Raw genomic sequence first — 16963 nt, forward strand, 5'->3', positions numbered from 1 at the left:
TGTTGCAATGAGCTGAGCTGGCTGCGTTATGAAATGTAGCCAGCATTTTGCTGGCCTACATTTCAGGTGTCTGTTGGGGCTCTAAGGAGACACGTACGAATGGTTAAATTTGCCCAAGGCCATTTCCAGGCAAGCCCAGCCTTGAGCGGCAGGGGTATTTCTCCATCAACTGAGCTGGCAGAACTCCCCAAAGCCGTTGCTTCAGGGAGGCCTGCCTGCTTAGCTTATCAGAGATTCCATTGCTATGATCAGATGATAGCAAGAGATTCGTCAATCAGGCAGGCACAATTCTGTAACTGGCACCGGCAACATGGATGCCGGTTAGAGAATCGGGGGTGATGGCATCTGTTTTTTAAGACAGACGCGATTCTGTATAGGACACCGGTGTACGACTCTCAGCCGCTTCTTACGCGGCTACTCAGACTGGCGTTCTAAGAACATAAGAATAGCCTTACTGGGACACACCAAAGGTCCAACAAGCCCAGTAGCTTATTCTCACGGTGGCCAATCCAGGTCCCTAGTACCTGGCCAAGGAGTGGCAACATTGCATGCTACCAATCCAGGGCAAGCTGTGGCTTGCCCCATATCTTTCTTAATAACAAACTATGGACTTTTCCTCCAGGAACTTGTCCAAACCTTTCTTAAAGCCAGCTACACTAATCGCTCTTACCACAACCTCTGACAACGCGTTCCAGAGCTTAACTATTCTTTGAGTGAAAAAAGATTTCCTCCTATTGGTTTTAAAAGTATTTCCCTGTAACTTCATGCTTGATGCTACTGGTAGGAAGTGGTATATTAATTTAATACATGAAATGAAATAATTTACCCTTTTTAAAACTAAACAGGGAACAAGTTTTCCGCAAGAAAGAATGAATATGTTACACCAAGTCTTCAGTTTCAATAATTCAATAATTTATTTAGCTAAAAAAGTGTGTAAAAGTATATAGCTCTCATTCACACAGTATTTGTGAATGACATTTAAAATGGACACCATTTATTTTAATGAGTCTCTTTCTTCCTTATCATCAAAGTCTCTTTTAGTGTAATGTACCACTGATACAGAATTAAAATGTAAATTTTGTTTTCTTTCCCAATTCTCTGCAATTATTGATAGTATACATATATATGTGTGTGTATATATATATATTTATTTATGTGCATGTCTACATAAATATGTAGACATGTAATATATATATACATACACACACACACACGTAGAGAAACAACTCAAGAAGAAAATGCTTGGGAGGAAAAAGAAACAGGAGAAAAATCGGGACTTATTCCAAAATGTACAACTTTTACTTTTTTTTATCAATTTTTTTTAAAAAAGGTTCTGAAATATACATAAAAGCATGCTGGGGTGTCCCAAACCCCACCCACCCCATCCTCTGTTTCCTCTCCTCCAAACAGAAATACATTTGTTTTCCAATGATTTCAAAAATTAGACATTAAAAAAAAGATAAATGAAAAGTCAACTCTGTAACAAATCCAGGATTAGTAGGTTTCAGGTTTGTTTCTTAAAAAAAAAATATCACAAGTAAAATGCATATTTTAAAGGGAAATATTAAATTTTTATCACACGAGTAGATAAGATAGCATATTTTTGTTTCTGTTAAATCTATTCATTTCTTTTTTTATTTTTGTTTTTGCTCCAAAAAGCTATAAATATGTCACCAGATATTTATTTTTTAAATAAAAAAAAGTTAAATTAAAAAGAGTCCCATTTTTCTGTCACCTTTCAAATAAAGACTAGCCCCTTTTGAATAGAAATGCCCCCTCCCCACCGAAAACCAAGCAAAAAATGAAAACCTCAAAACGTGTTGATGATGTTTGGGGCATCAAAACCCCCAGAGTGGTAAAAGATTACAAATAGTTTATTTTACAATTTTTTTTTCACCATTATGTTAAATTTTTATACAAGTTTTACACTCTTAATTTTTTTTATTCTCTTCAAAAGGCCGTGAGAGTTCTTTTTCTGATTAAGAAAAAATAGTAATGCAATCATCTTTTTTAAAGTCCACTTTACACTGTACATATTACAAACAAAAGCTTTTCATATAATCTGATTTATACTGTACCTATACATTGCAAACAGTTCACCAACACAGGTGGATTGTAAAATGCAACATTTACAAAGCTGTCTTCCAACTCCTGCCACTGAATTCATTATTTTTAGCACACATTTTTTTCCTTTTATTCTATAATTTTTCTAAAACTTTGGGATTTGATCAAAAATACTTTCATTTCATATGTAGGCCATGCCAGAAATTCATTTTCTTTTTTTCTTGCTTGAAAGAGTTGTAAGTTGAGAGCAACTTTCTCCTCTTGACCACTTTGCTGCTCAGCACCATGAACAGTTCAAAATGTAGGGCTACGATTTCACAGGTTAACACTTCATCAACTGCGTTTGGCTTTGTGAATTTGAGAACTGCGTTTGGGGGTATGTTTGGAAAGGACAGATGTAGCAGGCATGCAACTGTGTTGAGTGTAGCTGTGTGATACCTCGTCTTTGAAACCATCGTCGTCTGAATTGTACATTGCCTTTAGGTGCCGGACTGAAAATGTGGCAAAGTCTCTATTTGTCCATGTTAAGAAACAGAATGCTAACCCCCATGGGGACAGTAAGCGTTTCAGTATGTCATTTTCTTTGCTTTCATTTATGGGATGGATTTGATAGCTTTGTAGACGATCTTGCCACTGCCCCAGCACCTGTTATCTAACAGCGCTCACTTCTTGAAATTATTCTTCTAACTAATTCAGACCAGAAATGGTGTGCTGAAAAATTGCCCCAATCTCCCATCTGCTGGTTACAAAAGTTTACAAAACATGGGGACTGCAGGGGCCCAGGGCAAAAACTACTGAGGGAGATCCCAAAACGTTTCCTTCAGCTGGAGGCAAGTAGCCACATAAACGGAGTTTGAAAGTTACTACTCTTAAGAAATAATGCCCTGGCTTTGGACTGTCTCGGGAGTTTAGAAAGGCAGAGAGAGACCATCGTCTTCACTCTTTTAGGATATGCATGCACAAAGCACCCACAATGTCACATTAACAGGTCATTTCTATTCAGTAAAAGGAACTTTAGACTATGCTCCTGCTTCCCATCACTAAATGTCAATCAGTCAAAAGCCTAAATAATGCTCACTGCCAGTATTTCTGTGTTGATGAGCTTTTTAAACTGTGCTGTGGTGCAAAGACATGATTACTGTGACACCTCAGGCCTTCTCATCCTGTACAGCATGTTCTTATATTAGCCTACACGAGCGTATTCTTTGCAGATCACTAGGCCCAGTTAGAAATATGCATTCCTTTTATTCCAGTAGTGGGGTGATACAATCAGAAGCCACCGTCACCAAATTAATGTGAGCAGATCCTGGCCCTGATACAGAAAAGGTTTCCTTGCAAGTAAGACTGGTTTGAACTAGTCTTACTTGCAAGGAAACTCTCCTGCTAATGACCCTCCTAGCAGCCACCGAGAATCCAATGCTAATGCATTACAAGGACCTCATTAGTATTCTAATGAGCCCTCCTTGTGATGCACAACCTTATTTTTCTGTCAGAACATGAGTGAAAAAAATAAGGCAACAGCAGACCCTGCAGTTAAAGGCAGGCCCCGATGCCCCATGAAAAAAATACCCCCAAACAAAAAAGAAGTCTGCTGGGACCTCCCTCCTGCTCAAAATTTGCATGCTATTATGTTCCTCATCACCAGTAAACAAACAAACAAAAATTGCTCCCACCATGCTCCTTTTTTAATGTGCATCCTGCTCCCTGTATATTGCATTGCTTTTACCATGGAAATGTGACATTTGTAGGTGCTTTGCAGCCCTTCCTATTCCCCAGGTTGAAGTGATACCCTCTGCAGATCCTGTTATCCTGGAGAGGAGAGAAATACTGCTGAACAAAGCTTAGAATAAACCACAGGGTCACCACTGCTTGTCTGCAAATGCATATAATATATGGATTTCATATACATACAATGGGACTAACTTCCGAAGGTTTCTTTCCCATTCGGTGTCTAAGTTATATCAATCTGCTTCATCTCCTAGTCACAATCGAAACAGAAACATTTCTATTTCTCTGTAAAGAAACAGTGTGTGGAAGGGTGAATTTAACGAGAAAACGAAACCGATAATTTGGTTTTGGGTTTTTTTCGGATTCCTTTGTCAGTAGTAGCTAAAGGTGAGTTACTCTCGGGTAGAGTAGGCATTTTTCGGGCCCTGGAGGGCTTACAGTCTAAGTTTGTATCTGAGGTGATGGAGGGTTAAGTGACTTGAACAACTACGGGGGGATCTAAAGCAGGCTTCCCTGGTTCTAACAGAGGCTAATCCTTCACTCCAGCCTAAAGATTTGCCATTGCAAAGGATGCTTTGAGTTTTGTAGGAGTGTTAGTGCAAAAGCACATGTTATGCTTTTGTACACTACATATTCTGACCAAATAGCAAGGTAAAAGTGTGTGTGTGTGGGGGGGGGGGGTGCTGGGGGGTCTCAGAACTTTTTAGTAGGACTAGTTGAGGCCTGCCTCTAGCTGTCTGCTACTTTCAAACATAAGATACCCAATGTTTTCTAGCATGAGGCTGACTAGAAAACATACTGTGGCCTCTTGTTAATCTATTTCCCTCAGAACTTTGTTCTGTATGATAGTGTTGAACTTGTCAGTGTTTTCACAAGGCTAGGCTAGATGTCAAGGTTTTGCATCTACTGTAAATCCACTCAATTCCCTTAACGTACAGAGAGACATCCAAGCACACTTGACTTAGTTTGCTGTGTTGCGATTTCTCAGCTTCTTCCAAAGCTGTCTATTATCATCTAACCCTAATGTGGAGGGCAGCTGGGTTTTCACAGACCAAAGTGTAGTTTTAAATGAAAAAATAAATAATATTCCCTCCCACTCAATAAAAATCAGATCAACTTAAAAGTCTGGAGATTTAGCATGAGCAAGGTAATGATTTCTCTTTCCATTCAAGTCTCTCTTGCTGTTTCTGATCAGATAAGTGCATGCCCCATTCCTCAGCTGACTTTTCTTACTCACGGGGACTGAAGGGCTGCTTTGAAACCTATAACTGCTAGGTTCCACATATGACCTGGACATTTGCTTTCTCTGATGTATTGGCCTCTTTCACCCTCATTCATGCTTTTATTCCAGAAGGAAAAGCATTACTGGGCTAGAAAGCCAACAGTAGTCTGCAAGGTCGCTCATTGCTTCTGTGTGTTCTCAGCATCTGTAGCAGAAGACAGACATTGTGGCAAAAAATCCTTCAAGTGTCTTTAAGAGAGATGCGATACCACTGAAAAACTCTGGGTTACTTCGTGGTCTCAAAGCAAGTGCAATTGCCACCTTCCTCAGACGAAGACGTTTCTCCAACTGAGGCATTACAAAATGTTCATGATTGCGTTGTACATCTGGCTGAGCACCATGAAGTGGATGGGGAGGCAGGAATTGCGATCTTGGGTGGCAGGGTTACAAGTAAGCCAGGATAGGGCGTTGTACTGCTCCAAGACAAACCTGAGGAAGAAAGTAAAGAAGTCTCGTTAGTGCAGTCCGATTATGAGGAATTGGGTTTTTTAGTCTCCAGCTGAAACCGTTTAAATATACCAAAATTAAAGTGGGAGGGGTCCCTCTTTTTTATTAGACGTATCTAAAGATCGAGCATACTCTGAAGTTCTGTTTCCTTAACTTTGGGCTGATATTACTATGTAACATGATTTTTGTTCCTGGGCAGTAAGTATAATTTCCTAATTGCTCAAGCCTAAAAAGTATAGAAAATGTCTGTTATTTCCATAAAACTTTGCTTTTGTGACAAGGATAGGCAAATTTTGCAATTTAGCTATTTAAAACGTGAATTTCCATCTTTTCATTCTTCTAAAGTCATAAAAAGCAACATAAGAATACTGTGCTCACTCTCTCTTGTCACTATTAGATGTCTTTACGCTAACGCCACCAGAAAACACTACCCGATTTTCTCATCGCCAACTTTTATTATGTATATAAACTTGTAACATGTTTTGGGCTCTTCTGGGAAGACGGGCTACAAAAATCGACTAAATCAATAATTATGAATCACAATTAACATGCATTTGTATTGAAGTTATACAAAGATGATCACAGAAGATTTAGAAGGGAGTAGTTTTTCCAAAATTTGTGATTACATTGTAAGTTACTCTCACAAATCAGCCCCTAGAGGTAGTCTCCCATCATGCTCTTATTGTACTGTGATTGGTAGTGGAATTCGAAGTCTAGTACATCCTGGTGGAAGCACTCACCTTGCTCCTCTGACTATGCTCCCATGTCCTTCTTGAACGTCTTAAGATGAGCATCAAGGACATGGACAAAGCGATGGGACCAGACGGGATCCATCCCAGGATACTAAGGGAGCTCAGAGAGATTCTGGCGAGTCCTATTAAAGACTTGTTCAACAAATCTCTGGAGACGGGAGTGATTCCCGGGGATTGGAGGAGAGCAGATGTGGTCCCTATTCATAAAAGTGGTCACAGGGATGAAGCAGGAAACTACAGGCCGGTGAGCCTCACTTCAGTTGTTGGAAAAATAATGGAAGTGTTGCTGAAAGAAAGGATAGTGTACTTCCTTGAATCTAATGGGTTACAGGATTCGAGGCAACATGGCTTTACAAAAGGTAAATCGTGCCAAACGAACCTGATTGAATTTTTTGATTGGGTGACCAGAGAGCTGGATCGAGGACATATGCTAGATGTAATTTACTTGGATTTCAGCAAAGCCTTTGATACAGATCCTCATAGGAGGCTGTTGAACAAACTTGAAGGGCTGAAGTTAGGACCCAAAGTGGTGAACTGGGTCAGAAACTAGCTGTCGGACAGACGCCAGAGGGTGGTAGTTAATGGAAGTTGCTCGGAGGAAGGAAAAGTGAGTAGTGAAGTCCCTCAGGGTTCGGTGCTGGGGCCAATCCTGTTCAATATGTTTGTGAGTGACATTGCTGAAGGGTTAGAAGGAAAAGTGTACCTTTTTGCAGATGATACCAAGATTTGTAACAGAGTAGACACCGAAGAGGGAGTGGAAAATATGAAAAAGGATCTGCAAAAGTTAGAGGAATGGTCTAATGCCTGGCAACTAAAATTCAATGCAAAGAAATGCAGAGTAATGCATTTGGGGATTAATAATAGGAAGGAACCGTATATGTTGGGAGGAGAGAAGCTGATATGCACGTACGGGGAGAGGGACCTTGGGGTGATAGTGTCCGAAGATCTAAAGGCAAAAAAACAGTGTAACAAAGCAGTGGCTGCTGCCAGAAGGATGCTGAGCTGTATAAAGAGAGGCATAGTCAGTAGAAGGAAGAAGGTGCTGATGCCCCTATAAAGGGTCATTGGTAAGGCCCCACTTGGAGTATTGTGTTCAGTTTTGGAGACTGTATCTGGCGAAGGACGCAAGAAGACTTGAGGCGGTCCAGAGGAGGGCGACGAAAATGATAGGAGGCTTGCGCCAGAAGACGTATGAGGAGAGACTGGAAGCCCTGAATATGTATACCCTAGAGGAAAGGAGAGACAGGGGAGATATGATTCAGACGTTCAAATACTTAAAGGGTATTAACGTAGAACAAAATCTTTTCCAGAGAAAGGAAAATGGTAAAACCAGAGGACATAATTTGAGGTTGAGGGGTGGTAGATTCAGGGGCAATGTTAGGAAATTCTACTTTACGGAGAGGGTAGTGGATGCCTGGAATGCGCTCCTGAGAGAGGTGGTGGAGAGTAAAACTGTGACTGAGTTCAAAGAAGCGTGGGATGAACACAAAGGATTTAGAATCAGAAAATAGTATTAAATATTGAACTAAGGCCAGTACTGGGCAGACTTGCATGGTCTGTGTCTATATATGGCTGTTTGGTAGAGGATGGGCTGGGGAGGGCTTCAATGGCTGGGAGGGTGTAGATGGGCTGGAGTAAGTCTTAACAGAGATTTTGGCAGTTGGAACCCAAGCACAGTACCGGGTAAAACTTTGGATTCTTGCCCAGAAATAGCTAAGAAGAAAAAATTTAAAAATTTAAATTGAATCAGGTTGGGCAGACTGGATGGACCATTCGGGTCTTTATCTGCCGTCATCTACTATGTTACTATGTGACACATCCTTTAGCCCATTTTACTGTAATTCTTCCCCAGATTCTCAACCAACTCCACGTAGTTTTCAATCTTGTGAATGCTCATCAAGCCCTGAACCAGTGCGATAAAGCTGTTCCAAGCTGCTTTCTCCTTCCTAGATAGCTTCTTGGGAAATTTATCTGTGGTCCAGCAAACACACCAGCTTTGACTTTGCCTCAGACAGATTAGGGAAGATGTCTTGAAGGTACTTGAAGGATGCTGACTCCTTATCTAGAGCTCTGACAATTTTTTTTATTTGGCCCAATTTGATGTGCAGTGGTGACATCGACACCTTATTGTTTATTTAGATTTATATCCCATCCTTCCAGAAGAACTCAGAACAGGTTACAGTTTATATTCACAGTATTACAATATAGGGTTAACATACAGTGTGTTGCAATATATCTTCATACAGGATTACTTACTAATGCTGGTGAAGGGTTGAGGAAGGTTTTTATAGCTTTTCGAAAGTTAAGAAGTCCTTTAAGGGTAGGCTGTTCCAGAGGTTTGATAAGAAATGGGAATAGGATTGTTTCCAGGCTGTCTGGAGTGGGAGGGAGTGTCCTGATTGTGTATGTAGGCCTGTTTCATTTTGGGAGCATAGAGAGGAAGTTTGTCTGAGAAGAATTTGGGTGTCATGTTGTAGAGGGTTTATATGCCAACACTAGGCCTTTGAAAATGCAGCGTTTAGTTATGGGCAGCCAGTGGGATAATATCAGTGCTGGAGAGACTGGGTTTGTAGGTTTTTTAATAATAATAATAATAACTTTATTTTTTCTATACCACCATAATCTTGCGACTTCTAGGTGGTTTACAGTGAAGAGAGCTGTACAATCAGCTAATTACAGGGTAAGAATAGGTAGGATGTCACTGAGTAGTCAGTGATTACAAGGTACAAATAGGTTACAGTATAATCTTAACATGTTACATCGAAAGGGCTGGATGGTTAGCGAATTACAGAATACAAATGGTGAGGAAGACACTGAACAGTCGAATGAAGAGCAGAATACCATTAGTGAAGAAGCGTAATATCAGCATGAAGAGAAAAGCTTTAAAAAAAAAAAAGAGGGGGGGGGGGCGTTGTCTGGCTAGGAAATAAATCTATTGAATAGAGCGGTCTTGATTTCTTTCTGAAAGGCGCCAAAGGTCTGCCTGGCTTTGTCAGTGAAATTGCCTAGCCAGGTTTGCTGTCTGCCAGCTTGAAACTTAAAAGTTCTATCCAGAAAGATTCTGTATTTGCAACCTATGATCTTCGGGTAGGCAAAGAGGTTGCGAGTTATTTGGTGTTTTTTGCTTTAAGACCATTGAATAAAGCATTTCAATAATCCTGGTGTGTAAGGACAAAGACATAGAGTAGTTGAGTGAAGTCTTGTTCTGTGAAGTAGTTTCTTATCTTTCGGAGCTGGCAGAGGTAGTAGAAGGATGAACAGACTACTTGTGAGATGGGCTTGGAGAGTGATAGGTTTGAGTCGAAGGTAATTCTTAGGCTCTGCACATCATCTTTTGCCATCAAGGCAGTTGATTTCCAGGTTAAGGAAGGGCAGGTGTAGAAGCATTTTTCTTTCCTAATCTATAGTAGTTGAAGTTTGTTCAGGGTCATCCAATGTTTAATTTTGGATAGGCAGTTTTGTGGTCTGGGTGTCACGATTTACTCCTAGTGGTAGGTATAGTTGAATATCGTCAGCAAAGGAGTGGATTTTGATTTGGTACTTTAGGGCTATATCAAGTTCTGGTTTGATGTAGAGATTAAAAAGAGGAGGGAATAAAAGGGCCTCCTGTGATACTCCATATTTGATTTGTTTCGGTTTGGATAGATTAGTACTAGTGTTTGGATGCTACGGATACTTCTGGAAAAGTTCGAGGTTGGTTTCAGGGCTTTTTGATAAAAGATCGTATCAAGGTTTCAGCAATTGTCAATATTCCAATTCTTGGAGCAACCCTTTATTCTGATAACATCACGATACTGATACCAGTCATCTCTTGTACTACGGAAATAAAAAAAATCAGATCACCTTTATCCTAAATCGGATTGAACAATGGACTATTGAATTTAAGTTGAAATTAAATACTGAAAAAAACTAGATTTTTTCTTGCTGGTCCTAATGATAAAATCTTGAATAAAACTCTTTATGTAAGAGGACAAGAATATCCAATAATGTCATCTTTTAAAATTCTGGGAATTACACTAGATCGTCATTTAACTCTGGTGGAACATACTGATATGCTTGTTAAGAAATGTTTTTTTGCATTATGGAAATAGCGTACCATTAAAAAAATATTTTGACCCTATTTCTTTCAGAATATTAGTTCAGGCATTGAGCTTGTCTATTCTCGATTACTGCAATATAATCTATTTGGGATCCTATAAAACAATCCTGGGAAGATTAAAGCTAATTCAAAATGCAGCTGTCCGTTTAATCTTCAGTCACTTCTCTCTAAAACACTAACTATTCTCTGTACTCTTTTTAAATCTCTAATCTTATTAAGCTATATGGTGCCTGTTTACATATTGCGGCTCCATATACACTGTAAAGAGATTATTGGTCTAATACTAACATACACTTCATTATATATGTTTATGTATATATATATATATATTAATTCTTTGTTTTTCATTTTTTCATTTGTATGGACCTTCGGATATCAACTGGACCATCAATAATGCCCAGCAATCTCTTGTCTTCATCAGTCCACTTTATTGTTTATTTACTCAAAACTCTAAAATTCATTTAATTTCATAACTCCATAACTATTTCTTCATTGTATTTCATTTTAGTTTATTTCATTTCCTTACTTAATGTCTTTTTCTTCTAATTTAATCTTATTAATTAGTTACTTAGTTTCGAGGTTAGCTCTCAAACGTTCATCAATGCCACCTCTCCCGACATGCATGTTTCAAACAATATTTCTCTTCAGAACATGTCAGCCCTTATTACCATCAACTGCACTGGTTGCCAATAGAAGCTAGAATACTTTTCAAATTTGCTGAAGGAGAAGAGGATTGAAGGGTACAGATAGAGGGTAACTATACAGGATAGTAAATGAATAGGGAATAAACGATTTAGGTGAAGGATCACTTGCAGGTCATGGACCTGGGGGACCGCCGCGGGAGCCCCTGGTCTGACCCGGCAGAGGCAATGCTTATGTTCTTATGTTTGCAATGGTTATAGATTGCTAACTGGATTATCTCCATCTTACCTTTTTTCACATTTTGAATTATATAGTCCGATTAAGTCTAGTGGGCGCTCTGGTTTATTTACTTTTCCTAATCCCAAAAACTGTCGTTATAAAAAAGTTTTTTGATAGAACCTTGGCCTGTCAAGCAGGGAAAGTTCAAGTCTGGTTAGATGATATGATTCGACAGACTGCACTTATTGCACTTTCAGGAAATTAGTTAAGACTTATTTGTTTAAAATTTTTTTTACCTGATTGATGATTAAATTACAGTATTCATACTATAGTTTTATAAAACGGTATATTGTACTGTGCTTCTTATGTGTTCTGTTTCACCACTGAATTGTTCAGTCCTCTTACTTTGTGAACTGCCTAGAACTCTTTGGGATCTTTGGCTCAGAAAGGATTGTAACCAGTGTAGTGCTGTATCACGGATATCGATTTCAGCGAGGTGGGCAATGATAGAGTGATCATAGTAACATAGTAGATGACGGCAGATAAAGACCCAAATGGTCCATCCAGTCTGCCCAACCTGATTCAATTAAAATTTTTTTTTTTTTTTTCTTCTTAGCTATTTCTGGGCGAGAATCCAAAGCTTTACCCAGTACTGTGCTTGGGTTCCAACTGCCGAAATCTCTGTTAAGACTTATTCCAGCCCATCTACACCCTCCCAGCCATTGAAGCCCTCCCCTGCCCATCCTCCACCAAACGGCCATACACAGACACAGACCGTACAAGTCTGCCCAGTAACTGGCCTAGTTCAATCTTTAATATTATTTTCTGATTCTAAATCTTCTGTGTTCATCCCACGCTTCTTTGAACTCAGTCACAGTTTTACTCAATGGCATCAAAAGCTGCACTCAGGTCAAGCAGGATGAAATTTCCCTTATCCAGCAGTCATCTGTGATGTCAAGTAAGACAGTTTCAGGATTGTGATATTTTCTGAAGCCTGATTGGAATGTGGAAAGGGCCTCCCATTTGTCGATGAATGTTTGTAGCTGGGCTAGTGTTAACTTTTCCAGTATCTTAGATATGTAGGACAGATTGGAGACAGCCTGAAGTTGGTTGAGGGATTTTTTTTTAAGATTGGCCATATGATTGCCGATTTTCAACTTTCAGGCATTTGTCCTATTTACAGTGAGGTGTTCATGAGTGGAAGGATAGAGTTTTATAAAGGAGTCTTTGACTGACATTAGGAGATGCGATAGGTAGGGGTCCAAGATGGAGTTTGAGGGCTGGATTTGTCTGCAATTCTGCTAAGTTCTTTGTGGGAGATGGTATCGAAGATGGTTGGAATTTCTGTTATTGCTGGTGGGGAGGAGGTCGATATAAGGTTGAGGAGTGTGTTGGATGGAGGAGTTGAGGTTGGAGCGTGATTTATCGCTAGCCATGATTCTGTAAATGGCAGCTAGCGGTTGATTGAGAACCACGTCGACCGGTGCCTACAAGATAAGTGACGGTAGGTGCCGTTTACAGAATCAGGCCCAAAATGCTCAGAAAAAACAAACTAAGAGGCAAACCATTTCACCCCCACCTAAGCAAACTACATCTATGTAGCAAGGTTGAGTGGCCTACAAAGTCAAAAGCAGAAGAAACAGAGAAACAGCAACCCTTATCTAGAGGAAGTAAAAATTCATCTTGGTCAGTATGAAAAACATTCATCTGCCCCAAATCTTCCAAAAAGCAAGACAACTGAAAACTGACAACACGCTCAACAGGTTGAGATTTGCAACTGGACAAAAGCCAACACAGAGGTATCGAGGTCAGGTATCTGCAACAGTTGATTGATTGGGAAAAGACGGCAGAACCTCCTCTAAAGCTTCAACAAGCAGATGTGAGTTCAATAAGCAAAATGCAGGGTTATTTACAAAAAAGAAGGAAGTTAGGATCAAAATTAAAAGAGCAAGGATTCGATGAATGGCAGTTGTTATTACTTCTAAATCTTTCTAAACTGGAGAAATTTAAGGATGACCCAGTGAATCAGTTTGGATCTGAGCACGTATGGTCAGGCTTGCCAGTCTCCAAAGACAACCCGATTTGGTTAATGATTTCTGTTCTGGCTACAACAGGAATGGTCTAGATTTCAATACTAGCTTGATGTCAGAAGGATCATTTTAGACAATGAAAAATCTTTCTTTCAACACCTTACCAGGCAATCTTAATGCAGCAGTCAGCTTGCAGTACCCTTAGCAAACTGCATTAAACTGGGCAAATCAGAATCTGTTCTTAAACATTGAAAAAGAAAATCCCCACTCAGTTACGAGGTATAGCTGCTTTGGAAAGCCAAACAAAGGTTAGAGCAAGACCTGTAGCATCACGCTAAATGGTTACCTTAAAACATCTGACGTGGTTTTTGAGTCGAGAGGGTGTGGAACCCGTTGGGAGTTCCTGACAGAGAGAAACTCATCAGTCTGCGCTACTGAAATATGGTGATGTAGTGAAGCCTGAGGAAAGAGGAAACGTATCACTATATCAGACCAAAGAAATCCAGTCCAAAGAAAACACTTGTATTCCCTTTCATTCTTCGACCTATTGCAATAAAACAGACTTATACAAGAGCAGGAGTTGTAGCCAAGGGCGGGCCTGGTGGACTGTCAACCCAACCCAGTCAGGAGGTGGTGTCAACATCCATGCTACCTACTGCTCGTCCTTATTAAATCTCAAGCCCCACCCAACAAAACCCAGTCCTTGCTATGCTACTTTTTAGAAATATGCTATTACCATTTTAAGGCCCAAAGCTCCTTCTTGTACCTTTGAGAACCAGCCCATAATGGACTACAAGGGCCACAGGCCTTCATGCATCATTATCCAGGGTATTCCATTATTTATAATCCATCATGGCAGCACAAACCATAGTTCTCTTTAGAACCCAGAGACACCTAAACTGGACTCTGAAAGTTTACTACATCTGGGCCCCTAAATTTAAGTTCAACATTTCAATGAACCTCCTAAATTTAGAAGCCTAAAATGTGGGTGAAAAAATGGGCCCCTTTAATGTGAGGATAAAACTTAAGAGCTTCTCTCTTCATCTTTCCAGTAGCCACAGCACACAAAATCATTGATGTACCTTCAGGAAAAGAGGACACTGGTTTTGTGCCTGTGGACAAGACGACCAAAACCACTGTGGAAGATTCTCAGCTTTAGCAGTGGAAACATAGTAGCCAAGAGCAAGAGGCTGCTGCTTCAGTTCCTCAGGAGCTTCTCGGGAGAGCAGGCGTTCCCCCTGGCTCTGAAAGAAAAGAAAAACACAGAAATCAATAGGGATTTGTACAAGATCTCTGATTCCATACTAGAGAGTAATAACTGGGCCAGGGCATTTTACTATGTGCGAAGCTGACTTCTCCTATGTCAACTTCTTAAAGATGCCACTTTTTTAGGCACACATGCAAGAACAAGTGGGGAAAGCAAGCAGAGCAGGACTCGTGGAATTCTTTCAAATCTTTCTGCATGCAGGTGGCTGTGGCTGTATATGTATGGGGGAGGGGGAGGGAGTGGGTTGATGGGTGGCATAGGAGCTAACTTTTCAAAATGACTGGGGGTGCTCGACTCACCACAAATTACCAAGTCTATATAAAGGAAATTAAAACATGGTGGGTAGTGAAGACAACTGGCCAGGCTGTCCTTAATTGAAAAGCCCAGCAGGTGGTGCCACAGAGGGAGGACTTCTGGGTAAAAGAAATGCTAGGGGTAACACCTTCCACATTGATTCTTACTGTAGCTCTTTCAATTGATAAAGTATGGTTATTGAGGCTTTTCTTTAAAAATAAACAAAAAGATGTTCCCTGATTGCTCAAGAGAGACGCAAAAACGTCACCGAGAATTTCTTCTTCTGAAACCAGGGGTCATTTCATTGGGGGCTACATTCTATTTAAGGAATCCTTGTAAGTGTATTGGTTGCCATCAACCCCAACAATTAACTGCTTTTTTGGCCTTGTCTCGACTGGATGGGGAATAAGTGCTCCGTAGGCTAACATGTTACTCTTACCTCAGTTCTATAGTCTATAACATATCTTAAATGTGTAGATTTATATTTTCTTTTGTCTCGCTTATTTGAAGTCTTGGATCTTAATATAGAGGACTTGAGCTGAGCTAGTCAAAAATTTATATTCATTTTGTTTTCAGGGCAATTAAAGTGTAATATGTTTTATACTTTAACAAATGCAATATCTTGACTAACCAGCTTTTCTGTACAAGTGTATACTTGGTATTTAATTTAAAATTAATCAATAAATAACAATTATTTAAGTATTTATATAGCACTTATTGCCTAAGCGGTTTACAATCAGGTACTCAAGCATTTTCCCGCTCTGTCCTGGTGAGCTCACAATCTATCTAACATTTACCATCAACAACACACTTCTGCTATGCCATCCAGTCCACCCTGATTCAGCTATATGACCCATGTTCCCCCCTCCCAGCTAGGCCTCAATAGTCCCTCTTCCCTACCAAATCTCTTAGCCCAGTGTTTCCCAACTTCTTCAAGTCAAGTACCCCTTAAGTCTAACAAATATCAACCGCCCAAGCTCCACCTCAAGGGGGCAGAGAAGGGAGGAGAATCGTAGGGTTGGGAGGGAGATTTAAAGGGTTAAGGCCTTGACAATGGTGTGTGTTGAGAACCTCTGTCTTAGACCATCTCTACTTCTTCCTCGGTCTTCTTCCTCCTCTCATCATCTTATTCTGTTTTCCCTCACTTCAATGCAGTTTGACTTTTGTTTTGGGATAGGATGCTTAATATCAAACCTCCCCTGTGCCTATTCCAGTCCCTGATTCTATACTTCTCTGCGCTTTACTTTCTCATGACTTGACCTGCCTTAACCCCTACTAATTTCTTTCTCCATTGGGTTCCCTCTCCCTCTACCTTGGTCAGTGCCTCTCCCCTGCAGACTAGGAGCATCCATCCCTCATACATCCTAAGCAAGGATCATATTCCTACTCCCCCTTCCCAGAGCCCCTGACACCATTCATATCTAGAACTCAGACTGAAATACAATCCAGAAAGGCCCTACAACTGCACGAAGCTCAGCAATCAAGTTGCTCCACAGACCTTAGGGCCGGCCACATTTGCTTGTGGTACTTCCTGTTCTCAAACTGAAAATCCCAAAGATCACATGCATCAGTGAACTTAAAAGGTGTGCATTTACATCAACCCACTGGTGTGCTTGCTCAGTGGGGAGTTGTTAGCACTGACTCTCTAATGCCTTCTGTAAAAATGTGTGTTTTGTCGCTGTCTATCCCTGCCCCATTCCTGCAAGCTCTGCCTTAACCGCATAAGCCTCAAACACTTATGATTAATTTAGAGTGTTGGAGGTTTGTTCAGATGAGGACAGAGCTTCCAGATATGATGCCAGGACAGGATGGGAAAAAATTTGTCCTTGTGCCATTCTCTAATTGGTAGTAACAACTTTGGCACAATACCCCCTCCAACATGTACCTTTCAAATTTTTACGCTTAGTATTATTAGGTCCTTCTCCTTTTTCTCTTCCTTCCCCCTTCCCTCCCCTCTATGCCCAAGATACCCTTTTCCCACTGCAAGCCACCTTGAGCCTGTTTAGGTTTGCGTGATGCACAATATTAGATTAGTGGCGACTCCAGCCCAACATCCTTCTTACTCTCTCCTTTTACCAAATACCCCTTTCTTTCTCCTCCATTCTCTGACTGCCCCCCCTTCTCTTCCTGGCCTACATT

General features: G+C 40.4%; 1 protein-coding gene across 1 annotated transcript in view; it reads right to left on the bottom strand.

Moving 5' to 3' along the window:
* Positions 1-890: 890 nt before the first annotated feature.
* The window catches only part of MED13L (mediator complex subunit 13L), an 802147-nt gene continuing 786074 nt past the window's right edge, over positions 891-16963 (bottom strand). The window contains exons 29-31 of the mRNA XM_033955209.1: positions 14346-14507; positions 13610-13722; positions 891-5503 (exon numbers count right to left, since the gene is read on the bottom strand). Of these exons, the coding sequence (XP_033811100.1) occupies positions 5371-5503; positions 13610-13722; positions 14346-14507 (408 nt within the window). The 3' untranslated portion in view covers positions 891-5370. The remainder of the gene's footprint in view (positions 5504-13609; positions 13723-14345; positions 14508-16963) is intronic.

Source organism: Geotrypetes seraphini, chromosome 8, assembly GCF_902459505.1.
Source record: "Geotrypetes seraphini chromosome 8, aGeoSer1.1, whole genome shotgun sequence".
NCBI lineage: Eukaryota > Metazoa > Chordata > Amphibia > Gymnophiona > Dermophiidae > Geotrypetes > Geotrypetes seraphini.